Source organism: Haematobia irritans, chromosome 4, assembly GCF_050003625.1.
Source record: "Haematobia irritans isolate KBUSLIRL chromosome 4, ASM5000362v1, whole genome shotgun sequence".
In the NCBI taxonomy this organism is placed as follows: Eukaryota; Metazoa; Arthropoda; class Insecta; order Diptera; family Muscidae; genus Haematobia; species Haematobia irritans.
This window is the reverse complement of record NC_134400.1, coordinates 110196911-110216438: the sequence shown is the minus strand read 5'-3', so window position 1 is coordinate 110216438 and position 19528 is coordinate 110196911. Positions and strand designations below refer to the sequence as shown.

At 32.0% G+C, this 19528-nt stretch overlaps 1 protein-coding gene, 1 long non-coding RNA gene and 1 pseudogene across 4 annotated transcripts; all 3 read left to right on the top strand.

The window, feature by feature from the left end:
• The first annotated feature begins 753 nt into the window (after positions 1–753).
• LOC142234044 (uncharacterized) lies at positions 754–1568 on the top strand. The gene is made up of 2 exons (XR_012721547.1): positions 754–1029; positions 1087–1568. It is a non-coding gene; the product is annotated as an uncharacterized LOC142234044 (long non-coding RNA).
• Positions 1569–3517: 1949 nt separating this feature from the next.
• Positions 3518–19061, top strand: LOC142237010 (F-box only protein 33). Of its 3 annotated transcripts, none has more exons than XM_075308322.1 (8): positions 3518–3673; positions 4222–4583; positions 8101–8256; positions 8342–8446; positions 8516–9020; positions 9082–9156; positions 16585–16821; positions 16897–19061. In XM_075308322.1, the coding sequence occupies exons 2-8, from the start codon at positions 4441–4443 to the stop codon at positions 17035–17037; spliced, it is 1362 nt and encodes a 453-aa protein (XP_075164437.1). In that variant the 5' UTR covers positions 3518–3673; positions 4222–4440; the 3' UTR covers positions 17038–19061. The 3 variants fall into 3 exon arrangements, with proteins under 3 accessions (XP_075164437.1, XP_075164439.1, XP_075164438.1); XM_075308323.1 differs by having other exon boundaries at positions 3523–3673; positions 4143–4583; XM_075308324.1 differs by lacking the exon at positions 4222–4583 and having other exon boundaries at positions 3521–3673.
• On the top strand, positions 13229–14321 carry LOC142237011 (protein disulfide-isomerase A6 homolog; annotated as a pseudogene).
• Positions 19062–19528: the final 467 nt, after the last annotated feature.

The following is a 19528-nucleotide window of genomic DNA, read 5'->3' as shown; positions in this document are numbered from 1 at the left end:
TACCTTTCACAATTTTAAGCGAAATAACTATGTTTTCGGCACTTTATTTTCGTTTTTATTTAAATAATTTATAATAAGCTAGTTGCGCCTGGTGTTTCCCAAAATATAAAATGACTCTTGTTACAATAGTGATGGTAGAATACTTTCATGTACATTTCGTACTTTTTGATACGTTTCCCCATCACAGTTGGCGATTGTTGTAGTGTCACATACGAGTCAGTGGTAGCGATGAGGATGAAATGGAACTTTGAAATGCTGGCAGGGTTGCGCTTGGCGTTTCACAAAATATAAAATGGCTCTTCTAACAATAGTGATGGCAAAATAGTTTCATATACATTTTGTACCTTTTGATATGCTTCCCCCAGCACAGTTGGTGATTGTTGTAGTGACATTTACGAGTCTGTGGTAATGATGAGAATAAAATGGAACTTTGAAATGCAGACAGGGTTTATGCTTTTTAAGTATATTGCCTAGCAACGCATATATATTACTCATCTACATTAAAATTGTAATTCATTCCAAAACGACATCATTTTTTGCTTTTTTATGACGTTTTGAGAACACTAAAAAATTCGAATCGTTTGTTCGCACACACTACCTGCTTGTTTTATTATGGGTTACAAATATTCCTTTGTTATATCATGTGAACGTCTCTTGAACATGTCACAAATGTACACTATGCGATTTGATTTAAGTACTTGATAGTATATAAGAAATTAACGGCGGCCTTCCTTCGTTTGGACATCGACTGACTTCAGACTTTATTTAACAACAAGGCGTCAATTTTTGTTTGACCGCCTTTTGCAGGATCGAATTTTTTTATTTGATAGTATTTGTTTTGTTTACTTACATGTATTATGTATGTGTATCTATTTTATATGTATTAGTAAAATGAGTATTTTCTCAGAGTATTTTATTTCAAATTGCCTGCATATTAATGAACAATTTTAAATGGCTTAAATATAAATATCAAATTAAAAATATCTGGAAGTGGAACTGTTTGGAAATTATTTGAAATTATATTATTTGGTAAGTTAAAATGGAATGAAAAGTTAAAGAAGTCTCTAAACGCATATTTATTTGCAGAAAACTAATATCTTTGGATGACACATTTTTGGAAGCATTCAGAAGCTGATCGATGAAAAAATATGGTGGCTCATCGACAAGTGAAATTTTCCACAAATCTTTCAAAGTGCAACCAATGGATGGATAATCTATCCTTTTCCATATCTACTAACTACACCTAGAAAACAAATTCGTTGCCTCAACCGAATTATTTGCCAGCTGTTTTGGGATAATTATTTTATTATTATTCAGCATTCAGCTGTTTTGGGAATCCTAGTCGAACGAAAGCATTCGTTTCGGATATGAGAAATTGGTTGTTATTTATATGGTTTGTTGGTGCAACCTCCCACGATGTTATTTATTGTTACCCTGACCAATTGTTAGATATACTTACCAAATTCCAATATTAAATGAAAAGGGCAGATTATATTGAGATTATATAGGGTGATTTGTTAAGAGCTTGATAACTTTTTTTTAAAAAAAAACGCATAAAATTTGCAAAATCTCATCGGTTCTTTATTTGAAACGTTAGATTGGTCCATGACATTTACTTTTTGAAGATAATTTCATTTAAATGTTGACCGCGGCTGCGTCTTAGGTGGTCCATTCGGAAAGTCCAATTTTGGGCAACTTTTTCGAGCATTTCGGCCGGAATAGCCCGAATTTCTTCGGAAATGTTGTCTTCCAAAGCTGGAATAGTTGCTGGCTTATTTCTGTAGACTTTAGACTTGACGTAGCCCCACAAAAAATAGTCTAAAGGCGTCAAATCGCATGATCTTGGTGGCCAACTTACCGGTCCATTTCTTGAGATCAATTGTTCTCCGAAGTTTTCCCTCAAAATGGCCATAGAATCGCGAGCTGTGTGGCATGTAGCGCCATCTTGTTGAAACCACATGTCAACCAAGTTCAGTTCTTCCATTTTTGGCAACAAAAAGTTTGTTAGCATCGAACGATAGCGATCGCCATTCACCGTAACGTTGCGTCCAACAGCATCTTTGAAAAAATACGGTCCAATGATTCCACCAGCGTACAAACCACACCAAACAGTGCATTTTTCGGGATGCATGGGCAGTTCTTGAACGGCTTCTGGTTGCTCTTCACTCCAAATGCGGCAATTTTGCTTATTTACGTAGCCATTCAACCAGAAATGAGCCTCATCGCTGAACAAAATTTGTCGATAAAAAAGCGGATTTTCTGCCAACTTTTCTAGGGCCCATTCACTGAAAATTCGACGTTGTGGCAGATCGTTCGTCTATTCATGATGAAATGTCAAAGCATACTGAGCATCTTTCTCTTTGACACCATGTCTGAAATCCCACGTGATCTGTCAAATACTAATGCATGAAAATCCTAACCTCAAAAGAATCACCCTTTATAATTCAATTTTCATATATTATGCATGTACGTACATATTACAGTTTTTATAAATATAAAATTATAATTCATAGACTTATACTTACCAGAAATGTCCTCCTTAAGTCTCTAGATATAAATACAGATCTCTGAAGTAGTTCTAGAATTTTATGTGCTTAATACAATAAAAGTATTTGTGTTGGTTGGTGTATGAAGCCTGCAAACTTTATGGAAACTTTTGTAATATTCCTTTTTATAAATCGGTGCGATACTTACCTTAAGCCAAATTCTATTCTATGGGATAAACTATTCAATATATTGCGGACTATTATTAAGTACATTTAGTGACGCTGTTCCCCGTTTTGCAAATTATGTAGCGTCATATCATCTAACATGTCGATGTTGATATTAATAGTTATTTGTTTGCAACAACTGCCTTAAGCGCGTCCCATAATTTGACTAAGATTCTATTAGTTTACTCAACTTTTGGTTGTACCAACCATTTGTTGATTCCCATGCTGGTGGTTAGCTCAACAATTTTATACGACATAAAACCAAATTTATCGGCATTGGTTATCGTAACCAATTGAATGGTTATGGGAATTTCTATTTGATCCTGTGAACTTTTTTATGGTCGTGTTGAATATATAATGGGTAAAATAATAAAAACATTGTTCTTGTAGCAAAAAATAACTGCCTGTTCATGAAACTCAAAATCGTCCCGCGACGAATCGTTCGTCTAGAGTGAAACTAAAATAACTTTATATATATTTGCTACAAATCCTCCAACTTTGCCATGGACTCATCTTTTATGATTTACTATCGACCACCGAAACAATTGTGATTCAACAGACTCTAGTTCTCGAGATATCAACGAGTGATTTTTGACGTTTCGTTCGTCTCGAGGCGAACGAAAATTCCAGTAAGTTCTGTAATGATCGAATATTATAAATATTCCCTAATTGTTTGAAAAACAGATGAATTTTAGCATTTTTCAAACGTTTGTGTTTATTGGGATTGTATTGTAGATATTGAGTACTCATTTAACTGTAACGAGTACTTGCAATCAAATACTCGTTACTTTCCCAACACTACTTCAGACTTTATTTAACAACAACGCAACTCGGTACGAATTATTTGTTAAAAATAAATTTATCTTAGACAAAAGAAAAACAACAGAGTAGAAATCCACTCTAACAACAAAAATACAATACATATATAACATACAAATGAAAAGTAAAGTAACTTATGAAAGGTATGAGGTTTTTTGGTGACTTACAATTTGAACATTGGCAACGAAATCAAAGAAAAGGAAAATATTAGTATATTATCAAAATTTTTTGTGTTTAAAAGATATAGAAATTGCATTGCATTACTTATCATACATCTAATGTGATATCCCTTAATCTTTTTACCTTTGCTCATCAATTGTGGACAACAAATTTATTCGATAAAAAACAATTAAAACATAAATTGATGGTCTGTGTATTGTATATATACTTCGTTGTTGTGGGGTTTGGGTTGTCTGAAACAAATTTGCCAAACAACAACAAAAAATAAAACGATATAAAAACAACAACAAACAAAACTAATCTTGCTATGACGTTTACATTTGGCAACTGCTGCTGCGAACTACCAATACCCGTAATCCCCCGCTGCTGATGCCCGTTAAACTTCTCCGTTGCTGCGATGCTGTTGCATTTCTCACTGTGCCATTGTTGGAGGTGATTAAATTGCCTTTCTGGACAATAAATACAACTATTACAATACGTTTTTCCACGTATCGGTGGTCACCATTTAAAGAAGGTCGAAGTGTTTTTAAAAATTAATAAACGAATATATGCAAATTTGAACGAAAATCTTGCTAACTGGTCGATAGCCTCAATCCCACGAATAATAAATTCTTCTGATTGCCTTCGAAAAGAGGAGTGTGCATTTGCACACAGCCTTGGTTTTCAATACGTTAACTAGGTTCAGAGTCGTGAGAGGGAGTGTCTTTCATTGTTTTAAGCTGTGGTGGATATGAATCCTCGTAGTTCCTCAGCGAAATGGGGAGAACTGCCATCTTTGGTGTTGGGCGAGATTTACAAGTATTTGGAGCCACATGACCGTCTTAGCGCTAGCCAAAGCTGCAAACATTGGCGTCAAATAATTTTTCAAAAAAGGTAAGCTTTGCACGTCCTATTAGGAAACGACTTGTTATTTTGTATATGAACATGGTTTGAAATTTTGGTAGAAAAGATTGTTCTGAGCTAAACTCCTCCTCCATAGAAATTGATATAAATTAGTAAAACGGGATAAATACTGCAATACTACCTTTGTTTAAAATTTTACTTTTCCATGACTCCCTATTTGGTCAATTTATGGCAATTTTCATCTCTTCCCGTTTGGCTAATTTCTATGGAAGATTATATAGCAAATTTTGTTGTATTCCTTTGTAACTCGTTTTTTATAGGTGGGTCAAACGCATAAATGTTCTGATCTACTAATTCGCAAAACGAAAAATTTTCCTCAGCCCTTCCGAACAATAACGATATTCAGCACGAAATTATCTAATACCGTTCATTAAGAATTTAATTTGAAGACATTTCTTGGTAAAAAATGAAAAGGTTCAAAAGTTAATGACAGTTAAAAATTTTGCATTTTGCGAATTCGTAAACCAGAGCATGGGAGGGTTGATTATTCTATATACGTGTTTGCTAAAGACAACATTTAACAAGTATATACAGCAGTAAGTTCGGCCGGGCCGAATATTAAGTAACCACCAGGCAAATTGGATTAAAACTACGGTTTCTAGAAACTCGAGAAGTAAAATCGGGATATCGTTCTATATGGCACTTATACCAAAACATGGAGCTATACTCACCATTTGCGGCACACTTCAAAAAGTAAAATCGGGAGATCGGTGTATATGGGGGCTATACCAAAACATGGGCCGATACTCACCATTTTCGGCAAATCTTTTGAAGGTCCTAAAATACCTATAGGTTTCCAATTTTCAATTTCAATTAAGACCTCTTGGACCATACATTGATATCCTTCAAATAAAGTACAGCAAAACTAAAGATTAATTAACAAATATGCAAATTGGATAAAAATTACGGTGTCTGTAAACACAAGACCCCAAATCGGGAGGTCGGTTTATATGGGACTATATCAAAACCTGGACCGATATAGCCCATCTTCGAAACTGACATGCCTGCAAACCAAAAACGAAATTTCCTGAATGTGACTATTTTATTCGTAATTATATGTGAGTGTAAACATGAACATTTCATATCTAATTTTCAGCAATCAAGAATATTAATGAGCGAAAATCTATGTAAAAATAATAATTCATAGACGCTTTTCAAAAAGTGTCATAAAATAACTAATGAGTGCGTATATGAAGACTAATATGTTATGAATACACATCACTTTTGAACAGCACTGTACTGCCAGATATGTAATATACATATGTACGTGTTATATTGGGAAAACACTTTCTTTGTTTTACGCTATTTTTCTAAATATACACATTTCAAGGCTATTTTTGTTTTTTTTCACATGTTTTATTTTGTTACAATTATTCGCCAATTAATACTTGTTTATACATTCGTATTGATTGAGCTGCTGCGTGACAAAACCATTAAACCATTATTGGGTCCTAATGCTGCGTGACAAAACCATTATTGGGTCCTCTATGTCTCCAGCAGATTCTTAAGAAATCTCAAGTTTCAAACAAGTCTATCGTTTTATTGTGGGTACTATCAGTCATGTTCTTATTATCGAGTCTATTCTAAATCTGATAGAATAATAAAATCCATTATAATTATTTTCGGTACTCATTTTCTGTTCTTAAATTAGAGTGGTTTTGGCTCTCATTTTCGTGAATTTTGTTAGCTGTTCAAAAAACTTTTTCTTCATAAGATTTAGTAAAAATGCTGTCTAGATTTTTATTATTTATTTGGTGTTAAAGAAACGCAAGTTTCAAGAGTTTCGTTTTAGGAGACGTTGTGTTAGGAGTTCTTCAGAATGTTCAAAATTATGCTTAAATGTACACAGTTTTATTTTCTTATATCTCTTTAACATGGACGCTTTCCAGTAAGTACTGCAAGAGGCATTTCCTCGCACTCTGAGATATTTGGCCATCGGGTCGTTTCAAGGTGTAATTGCCAATGACCTCAATATAAGCTTTGGAAAAATTGAACTATTTGTAATTTCTTATATGTATGTTTGTTGCAGCTAAACTAAAACTTGATTTGGCGAAATTAGCAGACAAAATTTGCTATTTCAGCAAACAATTACTGCTTTCTCTTTTCATCAAGCGTTTTGTTGCTTAAGTAGTTTTTGCATTTATACCGAATGGGATAATTTGAGATAAATTTAGACTCTGAAATAGGTTAGGTTAGGTTATGTTAGGTTAGGTATAGTAGCAGCTCGATATTTCAGGCTCACTTAGACTATTCAGTCTATATATATATATTTGTCAGTCTCGCTGAAAATTGTACGTCTCCGGGTTGTCTTTGGTCTGTCTCTCCTCCTTGATCCTTGGGGATTCCATTCGAGAGTCTCGCGACATATTTCATCATATGCCTTTCGAAGGGTGCGCCCAAAACCAATTATACTTTCTCCTTTTAATTTGTATGCTTATATTATCTTGATCGGCTATTTTGAGAAGTTCGTCGTTGGAGATATTGCGTGGCCACCAAATTTCAATGACAAAAGGGACCTCCTTTTTATAGCCGAGTCCGAACGGCGTTCCACATTGCAGTGAAAACACTTAGAGAAGCTTTGAAACCCTCAGAAATGTCACCAGCATTACTGATGTGTGATAATCCACAGCTGAAAAACTTTTTGGTGTTTTAGTCGAAACTGGGCTTGAAGCTACGACACTGTGAATGCAAGGCGGGAATGCTAACCATCAGAGAACGGCTGCGGTCAACCGCAACCGACCAGTGTATTTAGTTAACACCAACATTTGCAATCTTAAAACACCAATTGGTAAAAAAAAAATGCAACCACCAATATCCAATGCAACCGACGACTGTCGGTGTTTGTTAGTATGAATGTTGGTCTCTCGAAAACACCGTAGTAAAGCAATCACACAAATTGGTTACCCATATCTCAGCAGTTTGGTATTCTCTTATTTGGTACTCTCTCAATTCTCTTGAGCTAATGCCAACTGCTAGTAATTGTTGTTGTTGAGTGCAATCACACTTAAGTGCCAAACTTGTTTTTTGTTTACTGAGCATTGTTACGATGTCGATTGGTTTAAGATTGCAAGACACTGCATACGAACATTGTTATTTACTATTGGTGTTTTTATTCTCGCATTTGTATCAATGTAAAAGGTCGCATGGTAATTGGTGTCTTACTCACTGCCACCGACATTTTGTGGGTAAGATTGCAATACGAAAAAAGCAACCGGTTGCAGTTCTCTGCTAACCATTGCACCACGGTGGCTCACGTGAAGTAAAACCAAAATAATTTTACGACAGCCCCTGGAGGTTTTTATTTCAAGCAAATTACAGTCAACAAATGAAATAATAACGTTTAAAATGTGATATCTATTTAGTTTTTAATGTTAACATTATTTTAATTCTTCAATGAACCATTCATACATTTTTGCAATAATTTAAATAATAATTCATTTCCATTTTTTCGTAATTAATCTAATAAGAAAATTGTATTTATTTCCAGATTTTTCGTTAACTTTAAATTTAAACTTAATGTCGACAACGATCGTCAGTGTAAATTTTACCGCCATACTCTCCATAATCTGACGAGCGAGCTTACTATAGTTTTTGATTTCATGAATGTTTTCCATATTGAAAAAATACGTCGCATTTTATACAGGTAATCTAAAGAGAAATACTAATTTGTATATATACAAATTACTAAATTTTGTATTTTGTTTGTACCAAAATCAAAAAAATAAAAGAATTGGACGTTGTGATAATTTGCAAGGGTTACGTTTTCAAACGAACAATGTTGGATTAATGCCACCGGGTGATATTAGCGAAGAAGGTCTAGTCGATATAGAACAGTAAGTGATTTTGAAAATTATTACACTAATTTTTAATGATACATTTTACATCCCTCCTTTTTTAATTAGACTTTTTGTAGAACCGTTGAAAGTATTTTTAAATCGCAAGAAAACGTCATGTTATATTTTGGATTTGGGTGCAATTGAAGCTTTAACATACTATGGTTTAGACTTCCTTAAATCTTTGAGCCGGCCTCAAGAGCTAAAAGAACTAACATTGGCCTCCATCAAATATGATCCTAGTCACTATCCTATGTTTGCAATGGAAAATAGCCTTTTACAAAAATGTACATCATTACAAGTGCTATCGCTCGATTACGATACTCTTAACGAAGAGCTATTGCATGTGTTGAAAATTTTGCCTCTCAAGAAATTTTTAATTTGTGTACATGGTTTGGATCGCCATCATTCGGGTATATCTGAAAGAGCATGGGCCGAGTTCTCCGCCAATTTTACTAATATTGAACTTATAGTGTCCCTTGTGTATGCATTTGAAGCAGTTGAAGTTCTTCAAATGCGTATACTACGTCAGAATATGCCCATAACACACTTGAGAGTTCTGTTTTGTGATTACGTAAGCAGTTATTATTGTTAAAAGCATACAATATAATATAATTAATATGAACTCATTTCAGATGAATGTTGAAGCACTGGAATGGATATCGCTTAATAACAGCGCCACATTAAAGAGCATACAATGGATAGATTCAGTAAGTTAATTTTAAACACATATATATGTTGTAAAAAAAAAGTACTATATTGACAATTTCCAAATGAAAATATTTTACTGCTTCGTTTTTAATTTTCGCTGACTATGTATCGTGTTACATTGGTTAGTATGGTTAGATGGATTTTTATTTATAATATTTGTGTAGGGCCAGGCCGAATCATATGTACCCTCATTCATTGCGTACTAAGTCCTCCTATAAACCGTCATCCACAGTCGAATCTAAATAGGAAGTTAGTCCATATGGAGTCTATATTAGATAAGATGATTGCAAAGTAAATGTCTATATAAACCACTTTAGGTTATTTATCGGTTTATATGGATGCAATATTTATTTATGGGCCTATATTGATCATTTGAATTCAAAACTGAGAATGGGTTTATATGGGGGCTATAGATAATTACAGATCGATATAAACCAACTTTTACACGATAGTTAGAGAGCATGTACTGATAAATTTTAATTGGATTGGATGGATTCTCAGAATCACTCTGGAGATCGGTTTATATGGGGGCTCGTTAAATGGCGTCGCTTTTGTACGCCATACTCATACGTTATGTGTGTGAAGATAAATTCGAATTTGAAATTTGCAGCAAAAACTTAGCCGAGACACAAACCAGCACCAAAAATATTTTTCAAATTCGAATTTGGATTTTTAGTATTTGGCTTATAATTTAAAAACTAAGCCGAGTGCGATATAGGGTCATTGGAAAGGACTTGAGCTCAGCTTTCATTATCACAAAAGTCTTCATTAGAAAAGTATTTGTAAAAAGCGCAAATTTGAAAATGCTTTTTCAACAAATTTTTACAACGGAGCCAATGAAAGTCTTCCTTATAAAAGTATTTGTGAAAAGCGCAAATTGGAAAATAAAATTTTCAACAAATTTTTCCAACGGGCCCACTGTGCCAAAACTAAGCCGCGTGCGGTATAGAGACTAGGCTCATTGGAAAGGGCTTGAGCTGAGCTTTCATATCCACAAAAGTCTTCATTAGAAAAGTATTTGTGAAAAGCGCAAATTTGAAAATGCTTTTCCAACAAATTTTTACAACGGAGCCCACTGTGCCAAAACTAAGCCGCGTGCGATATAGAGACTAGGCTCATTGGAAAGGGCTTGAGCTCAGCTTTCAGACCCACAATAGTCTTCACCATATAGATGTAATTAAATTTTAAAGTTTTATTTAAAGGATAAACAATTTCTCAATATTGTCAATATTCTTTTTTGTATGCACACAAAAATATTTTTTTTTCTGATTCAATCACTAAATTAATTGATACATTTAATTATTTAATTGAAATTTCTTAAATCACGAAAATGACATTAAAAAAATTAATTGATGTCAAGAGCAAATTTGAATTAATTTTTTAAATGACTAAATTAAAAATTTAATTGATGTTGATTGCAAAACTCAATTAATTTTTTCATTAAAAGTTAATTGTATCAATTAGTTTTTTACTTAAAAATTTTAAGATTATTAATTAATTTAATGTTTCCATCTTGATTAGAAAGTTAATTGCATCAATTAATTTATTAATTGGAAAATTTTTCAACTTCTATCAACTTTTTCAAAGGAAATGTGTTGAAGACATTTTTTCTGCGTAGGACTCACACTTTGGGAACAGCTGATATTTATCAATAAACTTTTATGTTCACTGCGTTTGAATGTGAAAAACAAGATTTTGTTGATTCGCGGTTCCGAATCATTTTGTCCGCAAATTTAATTAATTCAATTTAATCCAATTGATTCCATTAAAAATGTAATTGATTACGATAGCAAAACACTATTTTTTCACTGAAGCAATTTTATTTTTATTGAAATTGCTTACATAAAGAAGTAGATAGCATCAATCACAAATTACAAAAATACTTATTTCGGAATTTACAATCAATTGTAGTGTTGATTCAATTAATTTTTAAATTATGCCAATAAACTGTTTATTGTATCATTACTCATTTATAATTAATTAAACTACAAATAAATAATAGTGTCGATTAATTTTTTAATTGGTTCAATTAATTTCGTGATAAAAAAGTAAACAAAATTTTTTGTGCAAAACCCTAAAAATTAATTAAAAACTCATAGTAGACGATACACAGAAAAAATACTACCAACGTATTTCCAATTAAACTTTTAACTGATCAATCACGATAGTATTAATCATAGAAGTAATTAGAAATAAAAAATATTCTTGGTTAAAAAAGCAATTGTTTTCTTCGGCACTTTCACTTAATTTTTAATTGCTTCAATTAAAAATTTGATTGATTTTGGTAGAAAATTAAATTTTTTATTAGAGACAATCAATTGTATAATTTTCTATTATTTATTTATTTATAATTATTTTACCAGTCGAAGAAATATTTTTTTTTGCAATTGTTTAAGAACTTATATTTTTTATATTTATTATTATATAATTATATAATAATTATTTAATGAACTGCCAATTGAATTAAAAAATGAAAATAACATACTTTTCTTAAAAAAGCGCTCATTTTGTATGTAAAAGAAAATGCTGAACCTGCTTCGTAATGTCAAATTACCAAATTAAATAAACAAAATAATATCAAATTTAATTTAATAATTTAACGAAGTATTGTTTAAAATTAGGCATGTTACTCTAAACAAATAAATTTGATTTATTTATTTTCAATATGATATTTCTTTTTAAATTTGATTTTCATATTTGCGCTCTTCCCAAATACTTTTCTAATGAAGACTTTCGTGGGTATGAAAGCTGAGCTCAAGCCCTTTCCAATGAGCCTAGTCTCTATACCGCACGCGGCTTAGTTTCGGCACAGTGGGCTCCGTTGTAAAAATTTGTTGAAAAAGCATTTTCAAATTTGCGCTTTTCACAAATACTTTTCTAATGAAGACTTTCGTGGGTATGAAAGCTGATCTCAAGCCCTTTCCAATGAGCCTAGTCTCTATATCGCACGCGGCTTAGTTTTGGCACAGTGGGCCCGTTGTTAAAATTTGTTGAAAATTTTGTTTTCAAATTTTCGCTTTTCACAAATACTTTTCTAATGAAGACTTTTGTGATTATGAAAGCTGAGCTCAAGCCCTTTCCAATGAGCCTACTCTCTATATCGCACGCGGCTTAGTTTTTAAATAATAAGCCAAATACTAAAAATGAAATTGAAATCCTAAATTCGAATTTGAAAAATATTTTTGGTGCTGGTTTGTGTCTCGGCTAAGTTGTTGATGCAAATTTCAAATTCGAATTTATCTTCACACACATTCATACGTTCACGTTATCCACGACACATTCACAAGACTCACGACATGTTTAAAAAATAAATGAAAACATTAACGTGTAGACTTATTATTCACGAATTCAATTATAAGCTTACGCTCACACACGACATATTTGTGTTAGATCCATTCACGAACATTCATCGAAAAAAATATCTCGAAATTTTTTCCAATTAAAATCTCAATTGAATTTTAAAAAAATACTCAATTAAAAGTTTAATTGATTCAACAATTTTTTTAATTGAAACAAAAAATAATCAAGAAAATTTATTGTATCAATTAATTTTTTAATTTGAATAATTAAATTTTTGACTTTGACTTTTTTGTCTTCAATCAATCAATCCAATTAATTTTTAATTGAAATGTCTTCAATCACAGAAATGATTGTATCAATCACCAATATAAAAAAATGCCCTGTTTCTGTATATCGAACGAAAACCAATTCGAAAGAAAGGCAGTCACTCGAATTCTATTTTTGTATGAGAATACATTGATTAGAATTTTAAAATTTTGGCCTGAGAATTCATTCAAATGTTAACAATGTTTTTAATTTTTTCTTGACACATATTGTATATGTTTGTTTATTACTCGACAACAAAATATGAAGTGACTTGCCTTTCGAAATAGAGGAATACGAAAGAAAGCTTTCGTTCGATATACAGGAACAGGCCATACATAATTGATCCAATTAAAAAGTTAATTGATACCATGATACAATTATTTATAAGGTACCATCTCTAGAACAAAAATAGCAACAAAAACATAAAAGCAGCTCATCATAACGTCAAACTAAATGTCAGTAAAAAGTAAATAAAAAAATACAAAAATGTTTGTTTTGATTTTGTGTTACTCATGACAAATATTTCTTATTGGTATGGAAATACATTGATGCCCACTGTTTGGGGCATCTATTCGCCCAGTAACGCTGTTGTTGAACTAACTCCCTCCAATTTTGATTCGCTTGTGGTTCAAAATGATGCCATTTGGGTTGTTGAATTCTATGCAAACTGGTGTGGCCATTGTCAGAGTCTAGCCTCAGAATACAAAAAAATTGGCCAAAGCTTTGAGGGGTCATCAAAGTAGGAACTGTGGATGCACAAATATTTGGGTTGTCAATATGGTATTCGTGGTTGCTCTACAATCAAGATATTTGGTGCTAATAAACGCTCGCCCATGGCAAAAGCTATCGTACGGCAAAAGCTATTGCGGAGCCGGCTTTGGCCGAAGCTAAGAAAAAAGTTCAAGCGGCTTTTGGAGGTGGCAGCAGTGGTATCTCCTTTGGTGGAGATAGTGGCAAAGATGACGTCATTGTATTGACAGACGATAACTTTGATTATTGGGTTTGCAATGTGAAGACGATTGGTTGGTTGCATTTTTAGCCCCTTGGTGCAAAAATTTGGCCCCTGGATGGGTTAGAGCAGCTACAGAACTAAAGGGTAAAGTTAAACTGGGTGCCTTAGATGCTACGGTACATCAAAGCAAGACTGCTAATTATGGTGTAAGATGCTATCCGACAATTAAATACTTCCTCGCTGGCAAGAAGAGCTCATCCGATGCCCAAGAGTACGATGGTGGACGCACATCCTCTGACATTGTCACATGGGCATTAGACAAACATGTGGCAAATGTACCCGCCCCAGAATTGGTAGAGATTATCGATGAATCCTCATTTTATGTGAAGGAAATCCATTGTGCGTTATCTCTGTTTTACCTCATATAATTGACTGTGATGCAAAACCATTAGCGTAGCTAGACAATTTTCCTAGGGGGGGCTATAGCCCCCCTAGCTAAAGATTTATATTTCATTTATTTATATTTCAATTAATGTTTTATTTCATAAAAATGAATAAAAAAATAGACATCAAAATAACTCGAAAATTAATTTATAATAAAGCAAGTAAAAGCAGTTCCACACATTTCCCAGCAAAAAATTTGGAAGTTCTTCCAAAGACACAACTTTAAAAGCACTTCCAGAAGATGTACTCCCAACGATGTTCTTTATTTTAACTACTCAGGAAGTTCTTTAAATTCAATTTTTATAACTTGGTTTTTTCATACTTTTAATGGGAAATTTTAACTTTTTTGTTTCAAATACCTTAAAAACGAAGTAAGAATTCATAAAATGGTACAAATTGAATTTTGTCGAAAAAAATTCTAAATCCAATCTGAAAAACTTGTGAATTTTTGAAAATATTTGAGGTCAAACGTTTCCGACAAGCATTAGAATCCATAAAAAATTATAAAAATTATTTATTTGACAAAATATAACAGAATTTTTTAATTTACATTCAAAACATTGAATTCGGATCACACCTAAAGAAGTGATGCAAATTCAGTGCAACGGCTGTTGAAATAGAGGACTTCCGTCCTATGACAAGCCCATGTCAAATTCATCGCTTCTTCGCCAATTTTGCACCACTTCCGGATCCAAAAAGATCATTTTCATTACTTTTTTGGCGACGATTTTTTGGCAGGGCTTGTTTATTTAAAAAAAATGGAAAATCGTAAATAGGTTTTCAAATTCTGGGGGGGCTTAAATTTTTCTGGGTGGGTCTAAGCCCCCTCCCCAGAGGCCTTCCTACGCTTATGTGCAAAACACCTCAAATATAATTCAAATTTTAGACGTTAATTACAACAACATAATGTAAAAATGTCAACAATATTTTTTGACATTTTGATAAGCCGTTCAAAGTCACCTGAATAAATAAGGCTGCTTCATAAATAATAGTATCATGATTGATACAATTAATTTTTGTGATTGAGCATTTTTTTTTTTAATTCAATTAAGATTTTAATTGAAATTTTTTTTGAGATATGTTTTTCTGTAAATGTTGGTGAATGGTTGTAACACAAATATGTCGTGTGTGCGCGTAAACTTATAATAAAATCGTTGGTTCCCGAATAAAAAGCCTACACGTTAATGTTTTCATTTATGGTTTAAACCTTGAGTCTCGTGAATTTACAAAAGCGGCGCCGTTTAACCGGCCGCCATATAAACCGATCCCTTGAAGTGATTTTTGAGACTATTCAATTAAGATTTTAATAGGAAACAGTTTTGATATATTTTTTCTGAGCAATTGATACCCACAACCATCTTTAATACAGAACTTGGTCAGAGTGGCAGCGAATGTCATTATGCATTCATCAGTATAAATTCGGAAGTCTGTTTTGTGTTTAGAGAACATAATTAAAAATTAAATAAATTTAAAAATATTTCGTTCGATTTAGTGTTTGCAACAACGATATAATTTTATGAGAATTTTGTGCTATATAAAAAGAGAAACCAGTAATGTCTTATGTCTTTGCTTTCCTACCATAGGCCTGAATTTACAAAAGCGGTGCCGTTTAACCGGCCACCATATAAACCGATCCCTAGAAGTGACTTTTGAGACTATTCAATTAGCCCTCTATCACTCATGAACTCGAATTTGTATAATTTTTTGTATTGGAGATGATAACAAAAAAGTAAAATACACGTATTTTTTAATTTTAATTTATTTTTATTATTTGAAGAGAAACTCCCACAAATTGGGTGTGTTGCCAAACATTATTTGCCACCAAAAACAAAAAAAAAACGTAAAAATTGTTCAAAAAGAACATTCTACAATAAAGCTCAAGCACCTACCTCTCCAATTTATCAAGATTAGACACAAAACACAAGCACAACAATTTTTTATTATTTTTTGAAGTCGCAGCAAACCGGCACTTTTTCGTAAATACCAATAGTCAATAAAGAAATGTCAATTTCCAGCAAGTAGTGCCACCTAATTGTTCTATTTTTACAAGTTTATTAGCTCAGTATGTAAACCACGGGATACAATGCGTGATTGAGCTAAAGAAGTTACTTCTATTAATTTTGAGGCATTCGAACGGAACAGTCTACACCATGATACAGAGGGTTAAGATTTCAATAGGAAAAATTTTGATATATTTTTTCTGTGCAACTTACACCCACAACAATTTTTAATACACAACTTGGTCAGAAGGGCTGCGAGTATCATTATACCTTCATTAGCTTGGGTTCGGAAGTCTGTTTAAAAATTAAAAAAAAAATTTAAAATGTTTCGTTCGATTTAGTGTTTGCAACAACGATATACTTTTATGAGAATTTTGTGCTATATAAAAAGAGAAACCAGTAATGTCTTTGCTTTGCTACCATAGGCCTACAAACATTCCGATAATAATACAATGGATTTACTTTTACGCACTGGCCAAGATCCTCTTGTAATGATGTCATGGCGTTGCAAAAACTTAGAGGAAATTGTCGTACATGGTTATGTTTTGGATCCACATAACATAGTTGGTATTTCACGTTTACGTGGACGTACCTTAAAACGTTTAGAGGTGTCAATGATTGATAACACCCCTAATGAGGCGAGCATGGATTCATTTATTGAGGTATTCATATTACACAACAATTAAAACAAAATTTATGATAGATGCATTATGTCATGTATTTATTTTCATTCACAGGAAATCAATACTTTATTAGGCCAAAAGTGGACACCTCTCAATCTCAACAATATGCATCCAGCCCTTGGTTATATGCCAGTCGCTGATGATGTACGTGATGAATATGTCTTCGATCTCATAAGACGTGATATTTCTAATTAAAAAACGTAAAAGAATAAAACAAAAAACACAAGTGATGCAGTTAAACAATAGTAACCATTGACACACAAAAGGAATTATACACAAAGAAATTATTAGTTCTTTAGAAAAACTAATCTCCTTTACAACACTGCATATTTTATATTAGTAAATTAAAGGAAATCCCATTAGCAATAACAAGACGGCGTCATTCTACCACCATCAATAATCATAAGAAGCAACAACAAACAAAAAATGTGAACGTCGTTTGGTATAATTTTATTTGATTACACTTTATAACGTCAGCGTGAGCCCGATCAACTAAGAACAATTTCTGAAGAAAACCGTCTGAAATACAATTGTACGAAGTAGATATAAACAAAAATGGGTAAATATTGTTGCAACATGCTTTAAAAAATTCGCATGACAGTGATATATTTTTAAAATATTTCTTTATTATATATTTTATTATTATTATTATTGTTTTTTATTTTAACTCTATAAATGTTATTTTTAAATCCAAAAAGGAAAATGTTAACGTCATTTATATTATTTTTATTGAAACAGCAAAATTGACTAACTGAAAATCCAATGTCTCATCATTTGATGTATAATGTTCTAATTGAACATGTTATGGAAAAGTCTTATACATATGTACATTTTCAATATACGTTTCTCTAGAAAATTGTAATACAAAAGATAGTAACATCCATTTTTTTCGAATTGCTGGATGAAATATAAGTCCAGCAAACATTTATTGATTCTTTTATCGTTTATATTTAAGTCAGCAATTCAAGATACATGAAGAAGAAATATTAAAACAGCCAAATGAGTCATCTACCAATGCATTAGTCATCTATACCGTATGAGTTACTGCTTGCTTTCCTCAAGTAAATGTGATTGTTTAAATTAGTCAAATACTGGCTTTGATTTTGAATTTCAATATACAGCGCACTAATTTCGATTCCTTTGTAGGAAACATGATTAGCTTTCCAACATTGTACAATATACATACATATTTCTACCCAAGAGGTTAATAATATGTCCGTATCCTGGAATAAATCCTGGAACCCCGCTAAAAATTTGTCTACCAAAAGTCAAGTTTTTTTATTTAAATATAAAAACGTATATTAATAGAATTATATGGAGATTAATTTTACCTCTGTAGGACTAGAAAAAATAATTAACCAATTGAAATTCCATTACGTTCCTTTAACGAAACTTAATTCATAGTTTTTATGGCAAAGTTTCTTAAAGTTTCGTACTCTCTATGAAAATATTGATAATATCATCATTGAATAAAAACTTTTGAATGACTTTCAGGTTGATTGCTTCCCTTTTTATATTTAGCCCTCTAATGCCCCAATTTTGTTGCCAGCTAATTAAATTTTCAATGTTAACGACACAAAATCAAGAAAACTAACAAGAAAAATTTATACGGTAAAATTCAGTATATGCAGCAAAGCCTCTTGAACAGTTTAAACTAAGTTTTCTTTTTATTTTACCCATTTTTGTTGTCTTAAAGTGCGTTTTACTAAAAGCTTCCTTATTAAATGAAGCCCGCCTAAATTCGGGATTGGAGGGTTAATAGAAAAAAAATTTAATAGATACATTTTTATATCGCATAGGGAAATTTTAGAATTTCTACGAAAAAATTTCACAACTTCTATAAAGAAATTGTATTGCAGAATATTTATTAAAATATTCATAAATTCACAAGAACATCTTTACAAAAACCATCAAAGGTAGAATAATTTATTTTGTATATTCGAATAAAGTTCTTCATAAAACAGAGGAATATCAATGAATAGTTAACGAAGAATGTTTCATGAAAATATCGAAGAGAATTCTTTCGGTGCTTGGTAGACAAATTAATTTTAGCACAAACTCTTACTTTTTTTAATATAAAAATGTCTGCAGCATCTCAATTTTATAAACTGGATGTTTAATTATTTTAACGGTCATTTGCCCTGATGGTACAAATATGTATGTGAGATTGATTAATCTGTTGCCGAATTATTACGCTAAGATTTCAATATATTTTTTTATTTTTAACCAAAAAAATTGATAATAAATAAGAAAAACAAAAAAAAAAAAACAAAGAAAACAAAATTAAATGATATTAAAATTAATATCATATCAAAATAGTCAAATGATAAGGAAATTTTCAACATCTGAGCAAGTACATTTGATATGAATGAAAATCGGACTTGCACACTACATCAAAGTGATAATTGTAAAATAGAATTGACAAATGTTGACATTTTCAAAGGGGAGTTATATAGCAGTTATCATAAGCTTATGATGACACAACATCTGCCGCCATTTTTGGGATCATTCCTTTAACAAATCAATAATACAATATAGAGAATATGTTTTTATCTTTTTGCAATTTTAAAATGGAACACATATATAAGACATAAATATCCATTTTTAATAGCAATAATAACACTTTTAGATAATAGAAATGTATTTAACAAAAGCAAAATGAAAATTCCTATCCCTTCCCTGAATA

Coding starts and splice junctions, on each gene's coding strand:
- LOC142237010 (XM_075308322.1), top strand. CDS start 4,441: ATGAATCCTCGTAGTTCCTCAGCGAAATGGGGAGAACTGCCATCTTTG. Junction 9,157..16,584: donor GCATACAATGGATAGATTCA/GTAAGTTAATTT, acceptor TTGCTACCATAG/GCCTACAAACATTCCGATAA. Junction 16,822..16,896: donor GCATGGATTCATTTATTGAG/GTATTCATATTA, acceptor TTTCATTCACAG/GAAATCAATACTTTATTAGG.